General features: G+C 40.7%; 1 protein-coding gene across 1 annotated transcript; it reads left to right on the top strand.

The window, feature by feature from the left end:
- The first annotated feature begins 527 nt into the window (after positions 1-527).
- LOC121192704 (collagen alpha-2(IV) chain-like) lies at positions 528-21,333 on the top strand. Its single transcript, XM_041054515.1, has 52 exons — positions 528-599; positions 2,456-2,509; positions 3,500-3,589; positions 3,738-3,782; positions 3,958-4,002; positions 4,103-4,165; positions 4,369-4,422; positions 4,592-4,618; positions 6,062-6,130; positions 6,233-6,295; positions 6,392-6,427; positions 6,935-6,979; positions 7,142-7,225; positions 8,012-8,065; positions 8,266-8,331; positions 9,193-9,237; positions 9,332-9,385; positions 9,479-9,520; positions 9,774-9,858; positions 10,083-10,118; positions 10,280-10,456; positions 11,241-11,330; positions 11,505-11,588; positions 11,740-11,810; positions 11,894-12,082; positions 12,181-12,352; positions 12,463-12,552; positions 12,686-12,793; positions 12,915-13,009; positions 13,192-13,342; positions 13,496-13,606; positions 13,881-14,045; positions 14,297-14,383; positions 14,566-14,706; positions 14,818-14,916; positions 15,060-15,158; positions 16,017-16,156; positions 16,313-16,439; positions 16,559-16,639; positions 16,850-16,948; positions 17,133-17,180; positions 17,421-17,603; positions 17,820-17,950; positions 18,287-18,359; positions 18,630-18,704; positions 18,946-19,071; positions 19,384-19,479; positions 19,687-19,896; positions 20,006-20,183; positions 20,384-20,498; positions 20,594-20,766; positions 21,219-21,333. The coding sequence occupies exons 1-52, from the start codon at positions 528-530 to the stop codon at positions 21,331-21,333; spliced, it is 5,028 nt and encodes a 1,675-aa protein (XP_040910449.1).
- Positions 21,334-21,502: the final 169 nt, after the last annotated feature.

Genomic DNA, 21,502 nt, shown 5'->3' on the forward strand with positions numbered 1-21,502 from the left:
GCCAGTTGACTTAGGAAAATAACTAAAATAACATTACATTTACATCCCTTGTAGTCTGTAACACATATAACAGTCCACCATGCACAGAAAACAAACTTTACTCACCCAAATTCAGAAGCTGAAATTAATCTTCATGAAGGCGTCAGTGCACTCCAAGTCGGATAATCTCTGAGAAGATTCAAGCTAATCTCCTGCCACCGTATCAGTAAAAACCAAACTGAGTAACTGCCACTGTTTGTTAGTGCTGGGAGTGAGATGAGGAGAGGGATGATGATTGGGGTTGGACGCATCAGTAAGTTCAGACCGCCTCCCTCTTCAGGATCAAGTTAAACACTGAATCCCAGATAGAGAACTTTGATCAAACTGAAGCAATGACCTAAGATCACCGGTAGTGCTGCAGTGGATAGGAAGGCTATCCTGTACTGAGAAGGCTAGTTGCTGAGGAGGATACTCAAACAGACATTCATTACCTCTGGTGTGTCTGTGGTTAATCCTGAACTTGTGATGTAACTGGATCAAGAAAAGCCATGGGAAGGCCAGTGTTCATAGTTCCTCTGATCCTGTTTGCTCTGATGCTGATGGGGACTGGGGCCAAAAATGTAAGACGTTTCTGTTTTGTTTATTTATTTATTTATTTCATTACTGACTGAACATTGTAGAAGATTCTGATTTCATTTAGCCAACAGCATCGACTCCCATCTGTGCAGGTATTGAAAAGCAAATGTACTGACTATCTTTTTTTCTGTTATGTTTTTAGTTCACGTTGTGCACACATGGGGCAGTCTTACTTTCATCCTTTAAGGGTCATACCTTTGCCTGTTATTTCTTTAAATTTAGACTTAGCAGACTGGGATAGTTTCTGAGCCGCAGCAGTTGACTGGTGTGAATGCTTCTTTTCCACTGATCTTTTTTCAGAGCAGATTCAACACTCACATTCTCTGTAAATGTTTTCCTTTTGGTCTTTTAAACATAATGTCAGTAATATTTTAAAGTCTTTTTAGATAATTATTTACTCTGTTCAGTATTCAGTAACTTCAGTACCTTTCTCTTGCTATAACCCAGTCTCACAGATCCCATACAAAAATTGCACTAAATCTCCATTTATGGGAGAGTAGCACTGTGTTCCTCGTGTATTTCCTGTTGTATATTATGTGAGCATGGTTCATTCTTCACTGCCTTAAGTTTCATATACAACTGTGATGTGTTTGGAACTGTGTTGTCCGTGCTTATCTGCAAACATCTTGGAGAGATGGGTTTTTCTGAGGTCTATTTGCACATTTAGTTAAGTGTGTACAGTATTCTTCACTTGGCCATGTTGGTGGGCGTTTCAACGGGAGGTCATAGAAAAAGAACAGGATATGGGAGAAAAAAAGTTGAAAGATAACTGAAACTAAGCAAAGCATGCATTAAGCAGTAGAGGAAAATGTTACTCTAATATATTAGTTAAATATGGTGCTGTGTAGAAGTTATGGATTTTGCACGTAAACAAATATGTGATTTGAAATTAGACAAAAAGAATATGAGAGATTGGCAATTTAACGGACAAAGAACTTTATAAAGTTTCCTCCTACCATAATACTTATAATAAAAACAGGCAGTAAAAGCATTAGTCATATATAAAAATTTTCTCTGCACATCACTAGATTCAATAGAGGAAACTAATTATAAATAAAGGACTGAGCATCAGTTATTAAGCCTGAAGGTCACAAATGATGACTAAATCTACGTTTTCTTGCTGTTGTGGCCCAGTTGCTGTTATAGCCATGCCAATAAAATGCATCTCCAGCCTTATGACACCAAGATAATAAAGTCCAATTGATTTCATGTTTAATCATCCTTTTATGTGCACAGGGAGGTTTAATTCATCACAGCAAAGAGGCTTCTATTAAATGAGACATTTTTAAGGTATAAGAGAAATTACATCAGACCTAGTACTCCCCCTTTATATTCAAGAGTAGTGCACTTTGGTTAATGGCTGCATCTCCATAAGACTAATGTGAATTAGAAATGTAATGCATCTGTAATTCGGCAAATTGCTTCCATAAATCTTCCCGAAGTAAACTCTCTTCACGTTGCAGATGACAAATTATTGATCAAAATAATGTCTATAAAAGTTACACTTAATCATGCAACAATTTGAGTCACTCAAATCAGTCAACTCCCTTCAGTAACTGCAGTGGTTTCCAAGCTGTTGGGTGAGCAAGAAGCCATTCAGGGCGTGTGCACATGACCATGGGCGGAAAAATGATGAAAGGAACTGAAGCTGAACAAATCTAATTCAACAGGAGAGGAAATAAAAGTGCTTTAATGCCAGGGGGCAGCTATCAAGATTCAGGTGAAATGACAGAAAACATTAAAAATCATTGCAGTCTCAATCAAAAATAGTATAAAATTCACTGGGCAATGTTTTGCATTTACACAATACGTGTTGAACACTGTTACAATTTCTTTTCAGTGTGTGTGCAGTGGAAAATCAAGGTGCCACTGTAAAGGAGTGAAAGGCAGCAGGGTGAGTGGATCATCTATTGTTTGTGCAAAGCAATCAATCAATTCTTCAGTGCTGGGGTTTAATATGAATGACTTTTCCCTTTTGCTATTTTGAAACTACTATTCTTCTTTAAAAAGTTCTTCAAAACAGACTCCACATCAGGAACAAAATGTTACTGCAAAATAGAAATTGCTGTATTAACATTCAGCAATTTCCAGGTACAGTTGTCCAGTGCCAGTCAGATCAGGTGCAGAGCCTGAGAAGATCTTAGCTGAAAAAGCATAAATAGCTTCAAGTTTGTGTGAACATCCTCCATAATTATTTTAGATGGACCAGCTGTTTCATTTTAGATCAATTTGCTGTGAACTCCATGCAGAGAAAAACCGCATTAAACCTCTTTAGTGTCATATAAATCAGACTCTGCAATGGTAGACCAAAAATGTCTGACTGTATACATTCCATGGACTGCAGTGCTGAATGTTTCAAGCTAACATAAACTACTCAGTAAAACATACAAAATGTAATGAAATCCACCCCATTCAAAATGTATGTCAAAGCAAATGAAGTGAATGTGTCTGTTTGCATGTGTCTAGTTATACTTGAACACATGTAATTAAACACATTCATTGTAACCATTCAGTTTCTTTATTAACCTTCAACTGTAACTGAGAAGCGAATAGGTTTTATTTGCACTTTGCTAAACATCAGTCTCAAAAATGTCAACCGGACACCAAAAAGAACCAGCTATCACTCACCAAAGTTTTTTTTTTTTTTATATGGGGGACTAAAACTTGATACCAACTTGAACGATACTATTAAGGTTTTCTCTTGATATTATAGGTTTGTTCAGTTGTCAGTAGGAACATTAGGAATCTCAAAAGTCTAACAACTCACTGACAAATGAAAATTTAAAAATGTTCAAATTACATCTCTTCTTTTATTGTCATTTGAGGTCTGTGTGTCGCCTTGTCTTTTTGTCTCTCTCTCTCACACATATACTCACACACACAGGGAGACAAAGGTTTTCCAGGAGTTCCAGGTCCCCCAGGACCAGAGGGCCGTCCAGGACCAGATGGCCATGCTGGGCCTATGGGACCAAAGGTAAAATTTCAGCCCGGTTCTTATATTCTGGATATCTCCAAATCCCACACTGTTGTCAGAAAGCAACATTAACTCAAATTGTGTACAGACTGTCACAATGCATCACATTGGATCACTAAGATTAATTACAGGTTGCTGTCTTTGACAGGGCAACACAGGACCTGATGGACTTGTGGGACCAAAAGGCGACCTGGTAACATTTATTTTCTATACAGGCTTGTGTCTGTTTGGTCGTGCTTAACTTGAGTTATGCTTAAACCTATGTGTGTGTATAGACAAAATGCAAACATGGTGGTAGACCAGGTATCCGTTCTGCTGAACCTGTCTGCCTTTTCAAAAGTGTACTGATTTTGTTACTGTCATCACAGGGACCCGAAGGCAAAGAAGGATTTGCTGGGTCTCATGGTTTACCGGTGAGGTGTCTTATCCTCTCATACCTATGTGTTACTCAGTTTATCGTCTGATATATGTATTGTGTAAATGAATGTTCCTTCTGCTGGTATTCTCTCACAGGGTATCCCGGGTTTACAAGGACCTCCAGGCCCCCCAGGGTTCCATGGATGCAATGGAACTGATGTAAGAAAATATTACACACTAACACTGGTATCAGTAACATTTTTTGTTCATTTGTGACTTGGTAAATAGAGCTTTACCAGAAATTATATCACAAAGAGAGAAAAGAGCTTTTCAATCACACTGTTTCTACTCTAAAACAAATGTATTCATGCTTAAAAGTGTTTGTGGTACTTGATCATTTTGAACACATTACCTTCTTTTAGGGAGAGGATGGACCTCCTGGTATCCCTGGGCCCAATGGCATTGATGGAGATCCAGTAAGAAACAAAATCAAAATTCATCATTGCATTGCACTCTAATACAAAATTCTGGCTTACAACACCTGTCATCAGCTTCAATATTTTGCTTTACAGTGCTAAAAAAGTTAACCATCAAAGAATATGTTCACTGTCCAAAACTTGCCTCAGCTTTGTCTTTACTTTACAGGGTCCACCAGGTCTGCCTGGACCTAAGGTAATGAAATGAATGCTGTGCCACCCAGGGTGTTGTATATAGGAAGGATGAGACTGCTTATCAGCAGGAAAAGAAATAACATGACACTGCAGTATCAGGTGCCCTCTATGCCTCCCTAAGCTCCCAAAGCTAATTTTGTACTGCGTTCATGAGAGACCAGTAACTTCTTTAAAGATTTTCTTTCTTTTTATCCTTCTGTCGAACTTGTCCTTACGCTTTCATCTGCAACAAAAGTGGACTAATTTTTAAAGCTAATTTTCAGTACAAAAAACTACTGACAGTAGTAACAAGAATACTAGCATTAAGTGTTACTAGAGTATTCAACACAGACCTCCTAACAGCATCACAAACTAGGTTGTTTGTGAGCATTATCACTGTTGTCAACATAATGAATTTGCATCACAGGCTTTGACCTCAGGTGTGGATCTAAAGCCTCTATAGGGTCGATCATCTTTGTGTATCCGTGGACTGATAATTTGCATGTATCTGCCCTTATGTACATTTCATGTGACGGTGGCAAAATGGGCACCCGAAACATCTCCCAAGCTTGTGCATACTATATACATAGGCAGAAACTACTCCACATGTTTATTCTAAAGAAACTAGCGGAAGATATTCATCACCACGATAGACCTAAGAGTCGCCTCAATATGTCCACGATTTCCTGGGTAAAAAGCTAGTATGAAATTTCTCTGTTTACTGGGACTAGCTAAGTACAGCAGGTTACTGTCTGGTTCTCCCTAATCCCCTCTCCCCCAGAATAAATACTTAGAATAAGGAAGCGTTCATGGACAACATCCCTGACAGTATGTAAGTAGAACTTCCGCAATGAGGCCAGCATGAGAATCAGGACTCAGACATTCACTGGCAATGTGCTTGAGTCTCTCCTCAACACTTTGAAAAGACTTGTGAGTGTGAGTGATCACTGCGTGAGAGTCCACTTGTGGCCACTTACATTTCTAATGCTGTTGTTGTCGTCATGTCTGTGTCATGATGGTGGATGCTTTTAACTAGCTTTGCCCCTTGTTTTTAACCCTTTGGAAGGAGTAGCCTGTGTGAACTATATTTGTAACCCATGTCCCATGAACATAGCTAAAACCCTTTAAATGAGGGTTGATTCTGCTCTTCCACTAGTTGCTGAAGACATAGCAAATGAGAAGTAGGATTTATGTGGTGGATTCATTGAGACAGCCCACAAGACACTGAATGTGGTCATTGTAATTCTGAGCACATGCATGCATGTCAAGTGCGCAGATACATAAAGATGAATGATGAAGCCCACAGAGCCCAACTGAGAAATAGATTAGTAAATGTAACTGTTGAGCATTATGGCAGCGTCCATGCAATATTACTGCATACTGGTGATTACCAGCTTTTTCAACATTATTTTCAGCATTTTTATCAACTCGGATGTTAAATAAACTTACTTCCTTCATTTCACAGGGTGAATCATGGGTATCAGCAAATTCAACACCAGGACCACCTGGGCCATCTGGGAGGGACGGACAGCCTGTAACTATTTAGACTGCATCAGAAATAATACATTTTTTTTGTCCAACATTCCTCATGATAGTTAGTGACACTTACCATGAATTGGCTTGCTTTGTATTTCAGGGACTTCCAGGTACCCGTGGAGTGACTGGACCATCAGGGGACCCTGGACCAGCAGGATCTGTTGTGAGTGAAGTCGTTTTTTGACGCTTTGGACAGAGCACAATTGACACTTTAGAAAAATATTACATGATGCTTTATGCTTGCCCTCTTCATGAACAGGGACTTCCTGGCCGCCCAGGGACTCCAGGATCTAAGGTAATGCTAATGGAGATTTCTTTGTACATGTGTGTGTACAGTATTTGACAGCTTATGCCTAACTGTGATGACGAGTGTGAGTATTTACTGGCTCAGAGTAAAATTATTTGAAAACCACAGCTGCAGGATATTTTGGCCCTTTGCCCAATTATCATAATTTTCTATGTTCACACCACCTGGGAAAGAGTAAACATTTCCCGGCTTTTGCTACCGATGAGCGGTTGTTTATCAGCAGGGCAGTATTTTAGAATGTTGTCTGAATGTTTACATGGGTTCCCAGCTTTCTATGAAATTCCTGAGACAGTTGTAGACAGCGATAACATGATTAGTATCAGAGAAGGGACAGCCTGTTCCGGTTGGTTGGGGTTGCATCAACAAGAATGGTAAACAAGTGAAATGACCTTGATGAAACTGTGAGAAAACTGAGTTGGAAAAAAAAGCAAAATAAAGGAGTTTTTGAGAGGTAATTTACACAAACAAGTTACAAATGCTTTCCCATCCTTACAGGGTCAAGAAGGCATAGGTAGTATCCCAGGACCTCGTGGACCAAAGGTACTTTCTATTTCTAACACACTGTCACTGTCATGAATAATGTTACACTTCACTGAAAAGCAGAAATTTTTTTCTGACCATTTCTGTTAAATGATCATAAAATGATCTGTGTGCATCATGTCTTACATGTGACTGAGGATGATCTCAATTTGTTTGATGTAGGGGAGACAAGGACCACCGGGACCACCGGGGCCACCGGGTCGGATTAAGGAGTATTTCACTGAGGATTTCATGTCACAGATTGAGGTTAGATCGCTGTGACAATTACATACTCTACAGTGTTGTTTGTATGTGTATAATGTTTGTATCAGTGTGTGTATATAAAGACAACTGTAGTGCAATATCATAACTGTATTGAAGCAATCAAAATTACAATTTAAGTTGATTTTTTATAAATTATTTCATCTTTAATATCTATCTTTGTGGTACAGTATTGTAAAATGTAAGTGCAAGTATTTATTGTGGCTCATTGTTTTTGGGGGGGTTGCAACTTCCTCAAACAGTGCCAAAAAAAGTCCATTTGAGGCATAGCCAGAGCACCTGAGGCAACACTTTCACACCATGCTTGTAGTTTCACACATCAAAATTAAACAATAGCCCAGTCGTGTCACACTTTGATAACTGGAACAGTTTCCACATTTTGCAGAACAGCTGGGTTTCACACAAAGTTCAAAATCTAGGATGGTGAAAAACTGCACTTTCTCTTTGTAAATGGAAAAAGTAAAAGGAGAAGCAAGTAAAGATCAGGAAAGAGGGAAATTTCAAAATAATGATGCTCTGTATCGGCACCTTTAATGACCATTACAGCTCATTATAATTTCCTGTGCAGAAATGGAAATCACTGCTTGAATGTGGCATCAAAGGAAAGGACACAGGGTCACCAAAAATGTTGGGATTCATCTCTGGGGACTGTGAATGTATTTGTGGCAGTATGGCTGGCAGCTATTAAAATATCTTGCACAAGTTGGGACCAAAGTGTTGGAGAAACAACTGCTGAGCCATACTGTAACATGAGGCTTATTCCTTATTCAGGGTCTAAAAGGAGATAGAGGAGATGTGGGAGAAAAAGGCTGCAAGGGCGAACCAGTAAGTTTCTCTTTAAAATTCACACCAGTGACACTCCTGGCCTGGTCCTGACCTGGCATTACACTATACACATTTCAAATTTAATGCCCTTTTTTGATTTTTAAAATCTCCAAAGCTGCCACTATTCAATGTGTATTCTGCCTTTTTAGTGTTGTGTATTCCTCTCTCTGATCCCTGTGCTCATTTCAATCTGTTCTCAGGGGGACCCTGGCTATGGCTTGTACATCAAAGGAACAAAGGGAGACAAAGGACAGCAAGGCCCAGAAGTAAGATACTACCTCCCATTTCTTGCATCAACCCTCAGCTTTGAGCCTGAATCCGATTGAGCCTCCTCACTGACCTCTACTGAACAGCAGATGGCACTGATGCAACATTAAACAGCCACTGAACAGGACAAGGAAAGCACAGAGAAGCAAAAAGATCCTTACTGTTATTTATGTATATCACTCCATCAAAATTCGGTGCCTAGAGAATCGTTTCTAATGTGAAGTGCACACTTTTACCACCACCCCTTTTGGAAGAGCCACCCCAAAAAATAAGAGTAACAATAAACCCTGCTCTGAGATGAGGGGAAAGGGTTGAGCCCAAGTACAAGGACAAAATCTTATTCTAATTCCACACTTGGGTGGATACAGAAACATGTTACAACATTCAGAAGGCCTCAAAGGCGCCAATGTCATCCATAGCTGTGGTCAGTCTGGCTTTCTTGGATCCAAGTGTGTGTTTTTTAGTAATCAGTGCATCAGAGCCACCCAATATTACTTTAACGTGGCAAGAATTTGAAATCTGAGCTTGATGTTTAATCTTGGAAAGACAATGTAGTTGTGCGCCATGTGCCTTGCTTTTAAACAGACACTTCATTTAACATGAAGACAAAAAGATTCAACTGGAAACTCAAAACTCTTGATTGATTTTCATTATTGCTATTATTATTATTATTATTATTATTATTATTATTATTATTATTATTATTATAGCAATAACTCAAGACTCTTGATCAATTTTCATTATTGCTATTATTATTATTGTTACAATTTTAAGTTAATACTTTTGAGGGGCACATCTGTGGGCCCCCTCTCATCCCCTACAGTTGATAATAAACAACTTTTTAATGGCTGTCCTTACAGGGAAAGCCAGGGAAGGATGGTGATCTTGGACAACTTGGATTTAGGGTAATGGTCTACTGTTTTACGAGTGTGTCAGTAGTGTGCAGAGTCATTGTATTCTTGTTGGTGTGACATTTGATAACAATGTAGTTTTCTATAGGGAAGGCCTGGTCCCAGAGGTGATCCAGGGTATCCAGGGACACAAGGAGAGATGGTCAGTGACACGCTACTGGCAAAAACAATATTCAATCTTTTAGTGAATTGATATTTTATGTTTTGTACTTTATTTTTAAAACTCCTGTTTTAGGGTGAAAAGGGAAATAGAGGTCCACCTGGTCCACCTGGAGAGGTGAGATTCTTATCATTTTCTACTTAGTAAACCTAATTTTTTTTCCCCCTTGGGGGGCAGGGGGGATGTATTTTGATGTCTGTATTTTCAGTGCTATTTTCATTGTAATGCAAGCTAATGGGGGAGGCCGAGTAAGCCAAACTGATATGTTGGCCTTTGAAATTTATTTTGAAACATAAACCAATGAGACCAATGTGTTGTCCCACCACAGTTTCACTACATGACACCTGTGGGTTTTTTTTTTTTTTTGCAGATATATGGGCCTGTGTCTCAACCACTCAAAGGATACCACGGAGATCCTGGTCCTATTGGTCCACCTGGGCTTCCTGGGCGTCAAGGTAAATCAACAGCTGCATGATAAACAAAGTAAAGTAGTAAGGTAAAATACAAACGTAAGTAAGGTGATACAATACAAACAGATCAATACAACAAAGGCTAAAGTCAGTATCTGCCATGGTTAGGTTGTATCAAATTCAATTACTGTAACAGTGGTAGTTGTAATTCTATAAAGTGATCACACTTGCACATACAACAATAACACAAGATTCTGTTCTTCCTTCAGGTGTTGTTGGATTTCCTGGACCTGATGGACCTCCAGGTGTGCAGAAAAGAGACTATTCTTATCCTATCTATCCTATCTATTGATAGATATCTATAGTTTTTAAAATTAAGTTGTATTTAAAAGGTTTGAAATGAAGAGGTATGACTTTTGTTTCTTCTACATATATTGGTCACAGTCTTTCACATTACATTACACAGGCCATGCATCTGGGATTCATGCACCAGGCCCACAAGGTCCCAGTGGCTTTCCAGGCCCCAAAGGGGACCCTGGGGAGCCTGGGGATATTTATATTGGACTCCCAGGTCTAGATGGGGATCCTGGTGATCAAGGGCTTCCAGGTGATCAGGGCCCACCTGGACCTCCGGAAGACAGAAGTATGTGTAAATGTCTTCCTTCTAAAAAGTTATTTTCTCTTAACAGTTCAACTACTACTACTTCTGCTACTAATACCAACTGGTGGACCTTTTTTCTTACATTCAAAAAGCACTAAAAGCATTTCTATCTATTCTCAAAGCTCACTTGTCATCTCTTTTCTGTTGTTCAGACACAAAATGTCTGCAGTTCCTTTACAGTAATGCTTGCAAACATTAACTTTATGCAATGGAAAAAAGTGTCATACTTGTCACAGTAATATTTACAGAGTGCATTTTTGACATGCATGAAAACCTTTTGGGACAGGAAAACAATGGATTGGGCCTGTGGTTACAAAACTGTTGTGGCTTGGCGACTCATTTTAACATTTTAAGACACTGAAATTTGCAAGCTTCTGTTCAGTCAATCAGGATAAGCCTATTCAGCCACATAACTCCTCTCCTCCTTAATTATCCAAGACTTCTGTGACCTGTGGAGTTGCAGGATGAACTGTTCTGTTTGTTTGTGTTTAGCAAATGAGCCAACATTTATCAGAGACTACATGGTGGAAAAAAAAATCAAAAAGAAAAAAGGTGATGCACAAACATCATTGTTCGAGGTTGGACTCAAACCCGAACTGTTACAGTTATGGTGTATGGGAGACACGTTTTTCATCAGTCAGGCCTGACTTGATCATTTGGATTCCTCATGTTCTAACAAGTGCACCAAAAATAAAAAGAAATATTTTTTTTGTGTAATTGTGGCATCATTTGGAAACAGTAAACTGATGGGCTTTGTTGTTTGTAGCTAACAGGATCACCAAAGGTCTTCCTGGAATGAAGGGAGTAAAGGGTGTCCCTGGACCTCCGGGATATGAAGGGGTGTTTGGAATGAAAGGTGTGAGTTTATGGAGATCTTTAATCATTTATTACTTTTTAGTCAAAGTTTTTGTCCTTTGTACAGTCTGAAATGGAAAGAGTTAAAAAGAAAAAGTTATGATGTGGAGAATATAATACTGTGTAATGATAATGGGACTCACAAAAAATATCCCCATTCCTATGCTCTGTAAAGGACAAAAAGGGGAATACTGCTATGAGTGTATCGGATCAGGACCCCAAGGACCACCGGGTCCCCCTGGTCCACCTGGAATCCCTGGTAAAACTATTCACTACATGAAAAAAAAAAACATTTTCTACCAACTCTATCCTTCCCTATTCAAAGACATGTTTTACGTTGTATTGGTAACAATGGAAAGTAAAAGAAATTTTAATCTGAAACAGGTATTCCCTATGTTTCTGTTGCTCAGGCTACAATCAAGGACCAGGTGCCAAAGGTGATCCTGGCTTCCCAGGTCCTAGAGGTTTACTTGGAGTGCCAGTAAGAAAGCATGTCTTAAAAAAGTAGTTTGTTTGTTGTGTATTTGTTTACAAATGCTTGTAAACAATCATTATTCTCTGAAGGGTCCTATTGGTGAAACAGGATTTCCAGGCCTTCCAGGAGAAAAGGGAGACTCATATCCCTACAACAGGCAAGGGGTAAAAGGAGAAATAGGAGACCCAGGACAGCCTGGCGGGCCTGGTGCAGATGGCCTCCCCGGATTTCCTGGGTTACCAGGTCGCAAAGGCAATCAAGGTCCCCCAGGGGATTTGGTGAGAAGGTTTTTATTGACTTGAATGTACAGTAACAATCAAATCTTTGCCATTTGGCATCACATTTTGTTCATCACAGTTTTCCATCCCCTCTCTAGTATCCATTCTCTGGTGTGGAGGGAGATCGTGGTTTTACAGGTCCACCAGGGTCTTTAGGCAGTCCGGGACCAGTTGGCTTTCCTGGGCCAGTGGGATATGGTCCTCCTGGACTTCCAGGAAGTAAGGGAGATGTTGGGGTACCTGGCTTGCCAGGACAGCCTGGAGCTCCAGGTAGAGACACACATAAAATTTGACGAAGACATTTTGCATCAACACACAAGACTTTGAAAAAGACCAATAGCCATTGTATGTTCTTTTGTCATTCTCTCATTCATTGGTAGGCCAGAAGGGGGAACCAAGCCACATCCACGGCAAAGGACCACCTGGACCACCTGGATTTAAAGGTCTGCCAGGTTCACCTGGCAGCCCAGGTAAGCATGGCTATGGATGGCAAGGTGTTGGATGGATGGATGGGCTGTATGTGGGCTGAACAAAAAGGGGAACGCTGCTATGTCATACAATAGATGATGGAAGCATCTCTCATAATTCCCAACAAACATCCAGGTTATCAAGGAGTGTCAGGTTCCCCAGGAACACCAGGTTTGCCAGGACAGAAAGGAGAAAGAGGTGATTTGCCATTTCCTGGAAGGCCAGGGCTCCCAGGACCAAAAGGTAATCCATGTGCAGGTCAAGCAAAAAAAAATATATATATATATGTAAAATTGTTTCCTGTTTAAGTCACTTTTCAACTTTTTGTTTTACCAACGTGTGTGTGTGTCTCTGTATTGTTCAGGTGACAAAGGACGACCAGGTGACCCAGGTTTACCAGGAAGGGGCTTGCCTGGTCAGCCTGGTTTACAAGGTCCTCCTGGTCCTCCAGGACTGAAGGTCAGAGACACCAACAAAATCCTATGCAGTATTAAACATCTACAAAATAAAAGATAAAACTGAAGGTGTCTGGGTTTAACTCTGGATTGATAACTGTCACAGTACTGGTATATCACACTAGAACAATGCCATATTGCAAGCACATATGTATAAATAATGCACCATGTACATTTAATTATCAGGGGGATGGTGGCCCTGGAAACCCTGGCCTCCCAGGTCTCCCAGGGCTTCCAGGAGAAGATGGAGCACATGGGCCTATAGGAGATCCTGGGACCCCAGGTCCACCTGGGAACCCAGGGCTGATCGGCAGCCCTGGCTTTCCAGGAGAAAAAGGTACTCATACACCAAATGGAAAACTAGCTCACAGACAAACACAAAGACATAATTAGGTAATAATGTACGGTTCATCCAAAAAGATGACTGCATTCATACATATTCAAACAAACATGTTCATCTTTTTACCGCACAACTCTATTCTAAATACAGGAAATAAAGGCTCTGTAGGGCCCCCTGGGCTACCTGGTAGCAAGGATTTATGTAGAGGTTTACCTGGACCAGTGGGACCCCCAGGACCAGATGGTTATCCAGGACATCCAGGTCAGTGTGTACTGGAGTCAAGTGATGTACTTTAATGTAAATTCCAGAAGGACACTGAAAGTTGAAAGGTGAAAGATAAAAGTAGATTAAATAACTCTTTTAGATTAGTAGATTAAATAAACTGTTCTCTGTTAAAAAACAAACAAAAAAAAAACAAAACAAATTTAACAAATTTAAACAGTTTATTCTTGTAAGGAATAAATGCTTTTCCCTCTATATTTTCCGCCACTCCCCACTCCCATTTTGTTCTGTCCCTCTGTCTCCCTTCCCCTAGGACAAAATGGCTTGCCTGGTGAGAAGGGCAATCCAGGTTTGCCAGGGTTTGGTCATCCTGGCGCACCTGGTGAGCCTGGTCCTCCTGGAGCATCAGTGCCAGGTTCTCCTGGACTTCCTGGACGAAAAGGGATCAAAGGACAAAATGGCCTGCCTGGTCAACCAGGTATGGCATCATTTCTCTGACAGGCCACTATACTCATTTGATGACTCTTAATTCTTCAAGACGTGATAGATTTGAAGTCAGTTTTCAACTTTTTAAACAATTTTGTATACCACTTATTATCCACTGTCTTAACCATGTACTGTATAACAAAACATTATGTCCAGTCAAAGTGCATTTCAAAAACTTGGAGAATATATTCATAGAACTGTATTCAGATCTTGCCTTTAAATGTTCCGCTTGGATTACTTCAGGACTGAGAGGAGACCCTGGACCAGATGGGTTACCAGGATATGGACCAGAAGGACTGCCTGGAATTATAGGATCACCAGGCCATATAGGTAACACACACCTTCACAGATAAGTAAAGCACTGTGCATCTATTAAATATTCATCAAACACATGAATTAATAAAGTCACAAAGTCTTATCAATATGGAACTTTCTGCCTCTACCTGTTATTTGTGATTTTATACATGGTTCACAGTTATGATGGAGTTAATGCCCCCATGATTCCCATACAGGTTCCCCTGGCCGAGATGGAGCCAAAGGTCTCCGGGGTCCCCCAGGCTTGAATGGAGAGCCAGGTTTCATAGGTCCTCCAGGCACTTCATCACCAATACCAATAGACATTGTTGGGCCCCCTGGAGACCCTGGTAATTCGGGTAAGCTTTACAGTGAACTCTTCTTGCAAGAATATCTATCCACTACCAGTTACTGTAAAACAGAACTGATGTGATGGTGATAATATTCTAACTTTAAGTGCACTTTGAAAGGTCAACCTGGTCTAGCTGGTCCCCCTGGAGACACTGGAATTACTGGACCAGAAGGGCAGAGAGGGAGAGAGGGAGCACCGGGGGGTCCTGGACAAAGAGGTTTGAAATAAGTTTCACATTCATAAGAATAAATTCATAACAATAAAAACAGTATTTTGTTATGAACAGTAATTCATAACGATAGAAACTCTATTTTGCTTCTACATTGATAGTATTTGTGCTGTGTGCTTACCTGTGTCCAGGTCCTCCAGGTGATCCAGGCATTGATGGACCAGTGTTCTCACAAGGGAGTCCAGGACCCACTGGACCACCAGGAGACCCAGGAGTCAGAGGGCCTCCAGGTAAAACCTTACTGCAAACACTTACTGCTTCAACACAAATTCACAATTAAATTGCTTAAATTGCTCTTTACAACCAATTCACTCTTTTCTCTTTTGCAAACTATTCTAATTTCGTGCTCAATAAGGGTCACACCAACATAATTTTAATATGTGATGTTTGGGTAGAAAATTTGGTAATGTTTTTAATGCCCTAGCTTCCCTGAAATACACAAGCAGGAGTTGTGCAGTTGATATAAAGGACTCTTCTATGTATCTGTTATGGAGTGCAAGGAAAGGACCCAAATGCAAATGCTCAGGCAGACCAATTCAGTGTTTAAAGAAAAAGTAGGCTTATAAGCCAATGAGTGAAAAAACAGAGCCCATGCACCCAAAAACAAAAACCAGGAAAATCCACGTAGAGACAAACAACTCAGGATGTAAACTTGAAGGAAAACTAAGGAACTCATTCAGAAAAAAAACAACAGAAACAAAAACTCAAAGGAAACTAAAAAACTTTTACGTGAACAAAAACAGCAGAGGAGGAAAATCCACAAGACAACAGGAGAGTGAACATGGGAGCGAATACGGAAGCTAACACAGACAAAATGACAAGGAGGAAGGAGAACACAGGGACTTAAATACACAAGAGGTAATTGGAAACAGGTGAAGCACATCAGGGCAGGGCAGATAATCACTGAGGAGGGAAAACACACACAAAGACAGGAAGTAACACCAGAACAGATACACAAGGAACATAACTTCAAAATAAAACAGGAAATACTAAAAAGAAAACCAAACAAGAGTCCACAACAGAGTCACTGAAGGGGCTGATCATGAAAATATCTTATCTAACATAATAGTTTGGCTTAACCCTCACAGGACTCAAAGGAATAAAGGGAGATCAAGGAATTACTGGGAGACCAGGTCCAGATGGTGCACCAGGTCCAACTGGTTACAAAGGAGTTACAGGAGAACCAAACTACGATGGATATGGGCCGCCTGGACCAGTGGGACAAAAGGTAGTGATGATTGATCTAAAACGTCTTTGTGACTGAAAGCAGAAGAGCAGAGTCCAATCTAATACTTAATTGTGAATGGATTAATAAAATATATATGTGAATTATAATCAACGCTGATTTCTCTCTTTTTCTCTTTACTCTTCTTCCTGTCCTCAGGGTGAACCAGGATCAGGCAATACTAACATAATGAAGGGTCAGAAAGGAGAACCTGGTTTAGGTGGACTACTAGGTCCACCAGGAAGCTTTGGAGCCAAAGGAAACTCAGGACCCTCTGGAGGAAACGGTTACTACCTCTGATCAAGAAAATTAGGCTTGAAAATTAGGTTTGTGATTGGTTGCATTTTTTTACTCACATTTTATTTCACTCACCACCCTACGTCCTATCCCCAACCACTGTTTCAGGTCCACCAGGCTATCAAGGGCCTAAAGGTTCAGATGGGCCTCCAGGAAGCAAAGGACACCCAGGACCTCATGGAGCACCAGGCAATGTCCTTTGGAATAATTATTTTTTACTGTACATAAATACCATAAAAATTCACTAAATCAATAAACATATTTTAAAAGTGAAACCTACTGTTTAGACTTTACTGTAGAAAATACTCCAACTGTATTGTACTTTTCACTGTTATACTTTATTTGTACTTTATTTTATGTTTGAGCTCAGCCTTACTTTTTCATATCTGTTTGCCTCAGGTAACCCTGGACTGCGGGGTATCTCTGGTCATCCAGGTCCTAAAGGCAACCAGGGCCGGGATGGGATCCCTGGACCACCAGGGCAGAAGGGGGACACCAGTAAGAGAAATCCTGCATTGAAAGTCCTGTATGGCTCAGTGAGCTCATGCATATCCCCTACATTATAAACCTATAAGTACTGTTGTACTTTGTTTTTGAACAGTTGTATCTCTTTATGAGCTCATACTACCTTCACAGTCATGGCTGGTCAAAGCTCACCTACCCTTCCATCTTTTCTCTGCAGTCATAATTGGAGGGACACCTGGGAGACGTGGTGACACAGGTCAACCAGGTGAGTCACAGGTAAATTACACTGTGCATTTCAACACTTCTGTGCATCCCACTTATGTCAGTTTCCCTTGTTTTGAAGACACATTTTTGTTTTCACTTGGCCCATTTAGACAATTTTTTGAAAATGTTTGAAGTTGTTTGCTTTGATCCACTTTTCAAAATCCACTGCACAAAACTGTATTTTTTACTACTGATTTGTACTTTTTGTTGACATCAGTGGACTGGTCTTTCTGTATTATAGGCCCCCCTGGGAACCCTGGTCCCCCTGGCTTGTCTGTTGCAGGTGGCCCTGGACCGACAGGGGACAGAGGATTTCCAGGTCTACATGGGGTCTCTGGTCTGAGGGGGCCACCAGGAAGAGATGGGGAATGTATTCCTGGGTTAAAGGGAGACCGCGGCTATCCAGGCATTCCTGGTAGACCAGGTGAGGATATCCTATTGGAGGACTTCAGGATCTCATGTGTCTTTTTTATGCATAATATGCAAAAATCAATATTTTTAAAGGTGTTTTCTGTCTATAAGATTCTTTGATATATTGGATCCATATTTGCTTTGCTTACCTCTCAGTTGTCACATATGTATGCTCATTATAATGATGCTCAGCAATCATCACTCTCTATCCTCACTACTGCGCATGTAGGCTATCCTGGCTCACTAGGCCCTCCAGGTCCCACTGTGCCTGGGTATAAAGGAGACAGAGGGAACCTGGGTCTTACAGGAGGGCCAGGCTATAGTGGACCCCCAGGAGATCCAGGCCTTCAAGGACCACCTGTACGTGACCTCATTTCTTGAAGATTACTTGAAAAATGCCCAATAAAAAAGTATTTACAAGGGAGAATGAAAATTCAGCTCTAGTGTTCTGCATTCATATTGGTTTATTTGTAATAACAAATGTGTAATTTTCTTTTCAAACAAAGTTTTTTTTTACAGTATATGATAAAACATATCTTTTCTCTTAGCAGATTATCCCAGATGAGATTATTTTCGAGCATCACCTGCAGTTACATCACATCTGATACCAATAACTTTAATGCTGAGTCTTCAAAATCTCACTGTAATACTAAAAGTCTAATCTTTGACCTTTCATTGTTTCATTTGCTTCCCCAGGGTACAAGAGGCAGACCTGGAGGCCCAGGGCCAAGAGGTGATGCTGGTCCTCCTGGAATCCCAGGGCCTCCTGGTAATCTATCATTTCAACTTCAGCGTATAGATTAGGTGCTCTCTTAGAATTCTTCCCCAGACAAAGGCAGATCTGTCACCACGGAAGAGTAATAGTCCACGATTGATTTATGTTCCTACAACTGAGATGAAGTACAAATGGGACAGAGAAAAACAAGATTTATGAGGATTCATTTCACTTTTTTATGTCATACAGTAGCTGTAATTTATGAAATAGGGCGTGAAGAGAAACTAATTTATTTGCAATCTATTCATGACCTGTGTATTTTAGGTGACAAGGGAGACCCTGGATACATCCCAGGCCCGCCTGGTCCACCTGGAACCAGAGGTTTTCCTGGACCACCTGGTGAGGCACAAGTCTGTCTTACTGTTGCTCACAATATTCAGGAATATCAGTGAGCTCTGATAAAATCTTCCAAATTCAAACCGCTTCTCAATCTTACTCATCAATCAGATATGACTAACAGCCCATTAGATAACTCATCTAGTACTACAGACAGATTTACAGTGTCTAGATATTCCAGAAAACCACAAAATGTTATACATTTTCAGATTTAATTTGCTCTTGCCTTGCCTATTCCCTACAGGTCTCAAAGGTAAACCAGCATTTGGCAGGGCTACATATGAACCAGGACCTCCTGGCTTGCCTGGTCCCTCTGGCAATCGAGGATTCCCAGGGAGCACTGGACCATCCGGACCACCAGGCCGCCCAGGTTCAAAATTTCATCTCAGTTCAGTCCATGCACTGTCATTTTAAGATGTGGTACTGTGTTTGCAGTTGCACATCTTAAAATTGTTTTCAGTTGAATACCTTGCAAGTAACAAAAAAAATGACACTCAGAGCTGTTGACATGTATTCTGATGTCCGTTTGCTAAATGGATTATCCATCTCTTGCTTTTAAAAATCATAAATCATAGAAATGAAAAGCTGCAGAGATGTGTGATATACATTATTTGCAAATTCAGCTACTTCCATAAAGCCAGTCTTTATGTGCATTATGTGACAGTGGATCTTTCTGTCCCAGGCCCGCCAGGCATCAAAGGAGTGCGTGGCTCCAGCCCACCTGGCCAGCCTGGATTTACTGGCCACAGAGGAAACAAAGGAAGAGCAGGGTTGCCAGGTTTGTGCATGTGTGTGGGCTGAAAGATGTGTTTGTGTGTGCAGATGTGCAAATGTGGATACTAGTTTAATAGGAATTTGATCTAATGCCTTCCTACATCATGTAGCCACATCTTGGCTACATGACGTGTCCTCATGTGTCCTCATGTTGTCACTTTATACTTCATTGTACAGTTTGTTCTGCATTACTGATATATCTATTCTGCAGGTCCAGAAGGCAGACCTGGAGACCCAGGCCGCAAGGGTCCCACAGGGTTACCCGGTAAAAGTTCTCCTGGATTTGTTGACAGTTTCCTGATAGCTAGACACAGTCAGGGCATCCATGTCCCTGACTGCCCTCGTGGCTCAACCTTCATCTACTCTGGTTATTCCTTTCTCTTCGTCAATGGAAATGAGAGAGCTCATGGTCAGGACCTTGGTAAGATCATGGAACCATGAACAGAAATACTGTGTTGACTCTGCCTCATGAAAACTTGTGTCTTTGCTGGAGTCATGACATTGTTCTAACACTTCAAATTGTCTCACAGGCACCATGGGAAGCTGTCTCCCTCGTTTCTCCACCATGCCCTTCCTGTTCTGTGACACAGAAACTAACTGTCGCTATGCTTCTCGTAATGACTACTCATACTGGTTGTCCACTGACACTCCTATGCCCAAAGACATGGCTGTCATCACAGGGGATAAACTGGCCTCCTACATCAGCAGGTGGAGGAGTGCATACACACAAATACATAGACTCATCTATATTACTGTACATTTCCCAAGTAAATACAAAATACAATACATTTTCTGTCAGTTGAAAAGTAAATTTGATTCTGTTGATTCTCATTAACTGAAAATGTCTTGTTATGTAACATGATTTAGTACAACATTAACGTGGGTGTCTGTATGCATGTGTGGTTTAGGTGCTCAGTGTGTGAAACCACCTCCAATGTCATAGCCATCCACAGCCAGACAACTCTGATACCTCAGTGTCCCCAAGGCTGGGAGTCCCTGTGGTCTGGATACTCATTTGTCATGGTAAAGAAGCCAGAGTTTCTTTCCTCTGAATCCCTGGATGCTGTCATATGTCATTTTCCAAGTAATTTTCTTCCTTTGACCTCCTTCCATTCTAGCAAACAGGTGCTGGCGCAGAGGGCTCCTCCCAGCCTCTGGTTTCTCCTGGCTCATGTCTGGAAAATTTCCGTCAAGTGCCCTTCATCGAATGTCACGACAAGGGAACATGTAACTACTACCCTGATTCCTATAGCTACTGGCTGGCCTCCCTTGACCCCAGAAACATGTTCAGGTAAACTGTTCACTTTTCTGTTTAAGCAGTGGTGGATGCATGCCATAAGGTATGCCTTCAAGCATGGTTTGGATGATAATGACTTTCAGATTAGGGTATGTTATCATTTCCTACATGAACGGCAGAGCCTAAAAAAAAAATTTCCACAAGCATTTGATTTGTCACATTTATGATATCAGTGCGGTTTCAGATCCTTATCCACCCTGCTAAGAATCAAATTCCAAAGAGAAAACTGAAGACTACTGATATTTGCTCTTGCAACAGCCCAGTTTCCCCCACAGGAATAATTTCAATTTCATCTTAGCAATAACTGTTAATGAATGCTTTTAACAGACAACTTTAAAGTAAGCCATCACACAGCTGAAATCCACAAGTCCCCTACATAATGTCATTAGGATTTTATAACCAAGTGTCTAACATTGTGTCTGCTTGTGTTTTGTTCTCCTCTACAGTAAACCGGTTTCTCAAACAGTGAAGGGACCTCATCTACAAAGTGTTGTCAGCCGTTGTCGTGTCTGTAGGAAACCATGGCAGCCCGACTCAGGTGACAGACGTGGGGACAATTAACACTGAATATTTCATTTTTATCTGTCATTTGAAATTTGAACATATAATAAATGGGAGAGGAAACAGTCTTGTTAGTGTGTAGTGTGCATATCTGCTTGGGGAGCTGGTGTGTCTTAGCACTAAATATAACACACTTCAACACATTTCAGCCAAATTGCCAGCCATCTTT

The sequence above is a fragment of the Toxotes jaculatrix genome, chromosome 14 (genome assembly GCF_017976425.1).
Source record: "Toxotes jaculatrix isolate fToxJac2 chromosome 14, fToxJac2.pri, whole genome shotgun sequence".
NCBI classification, from domain to species: Eukaryota; Metazoa; Chordata; class Actinopteri; family Toxotidae; genus Toxotes; species Toxotes jaculatrix.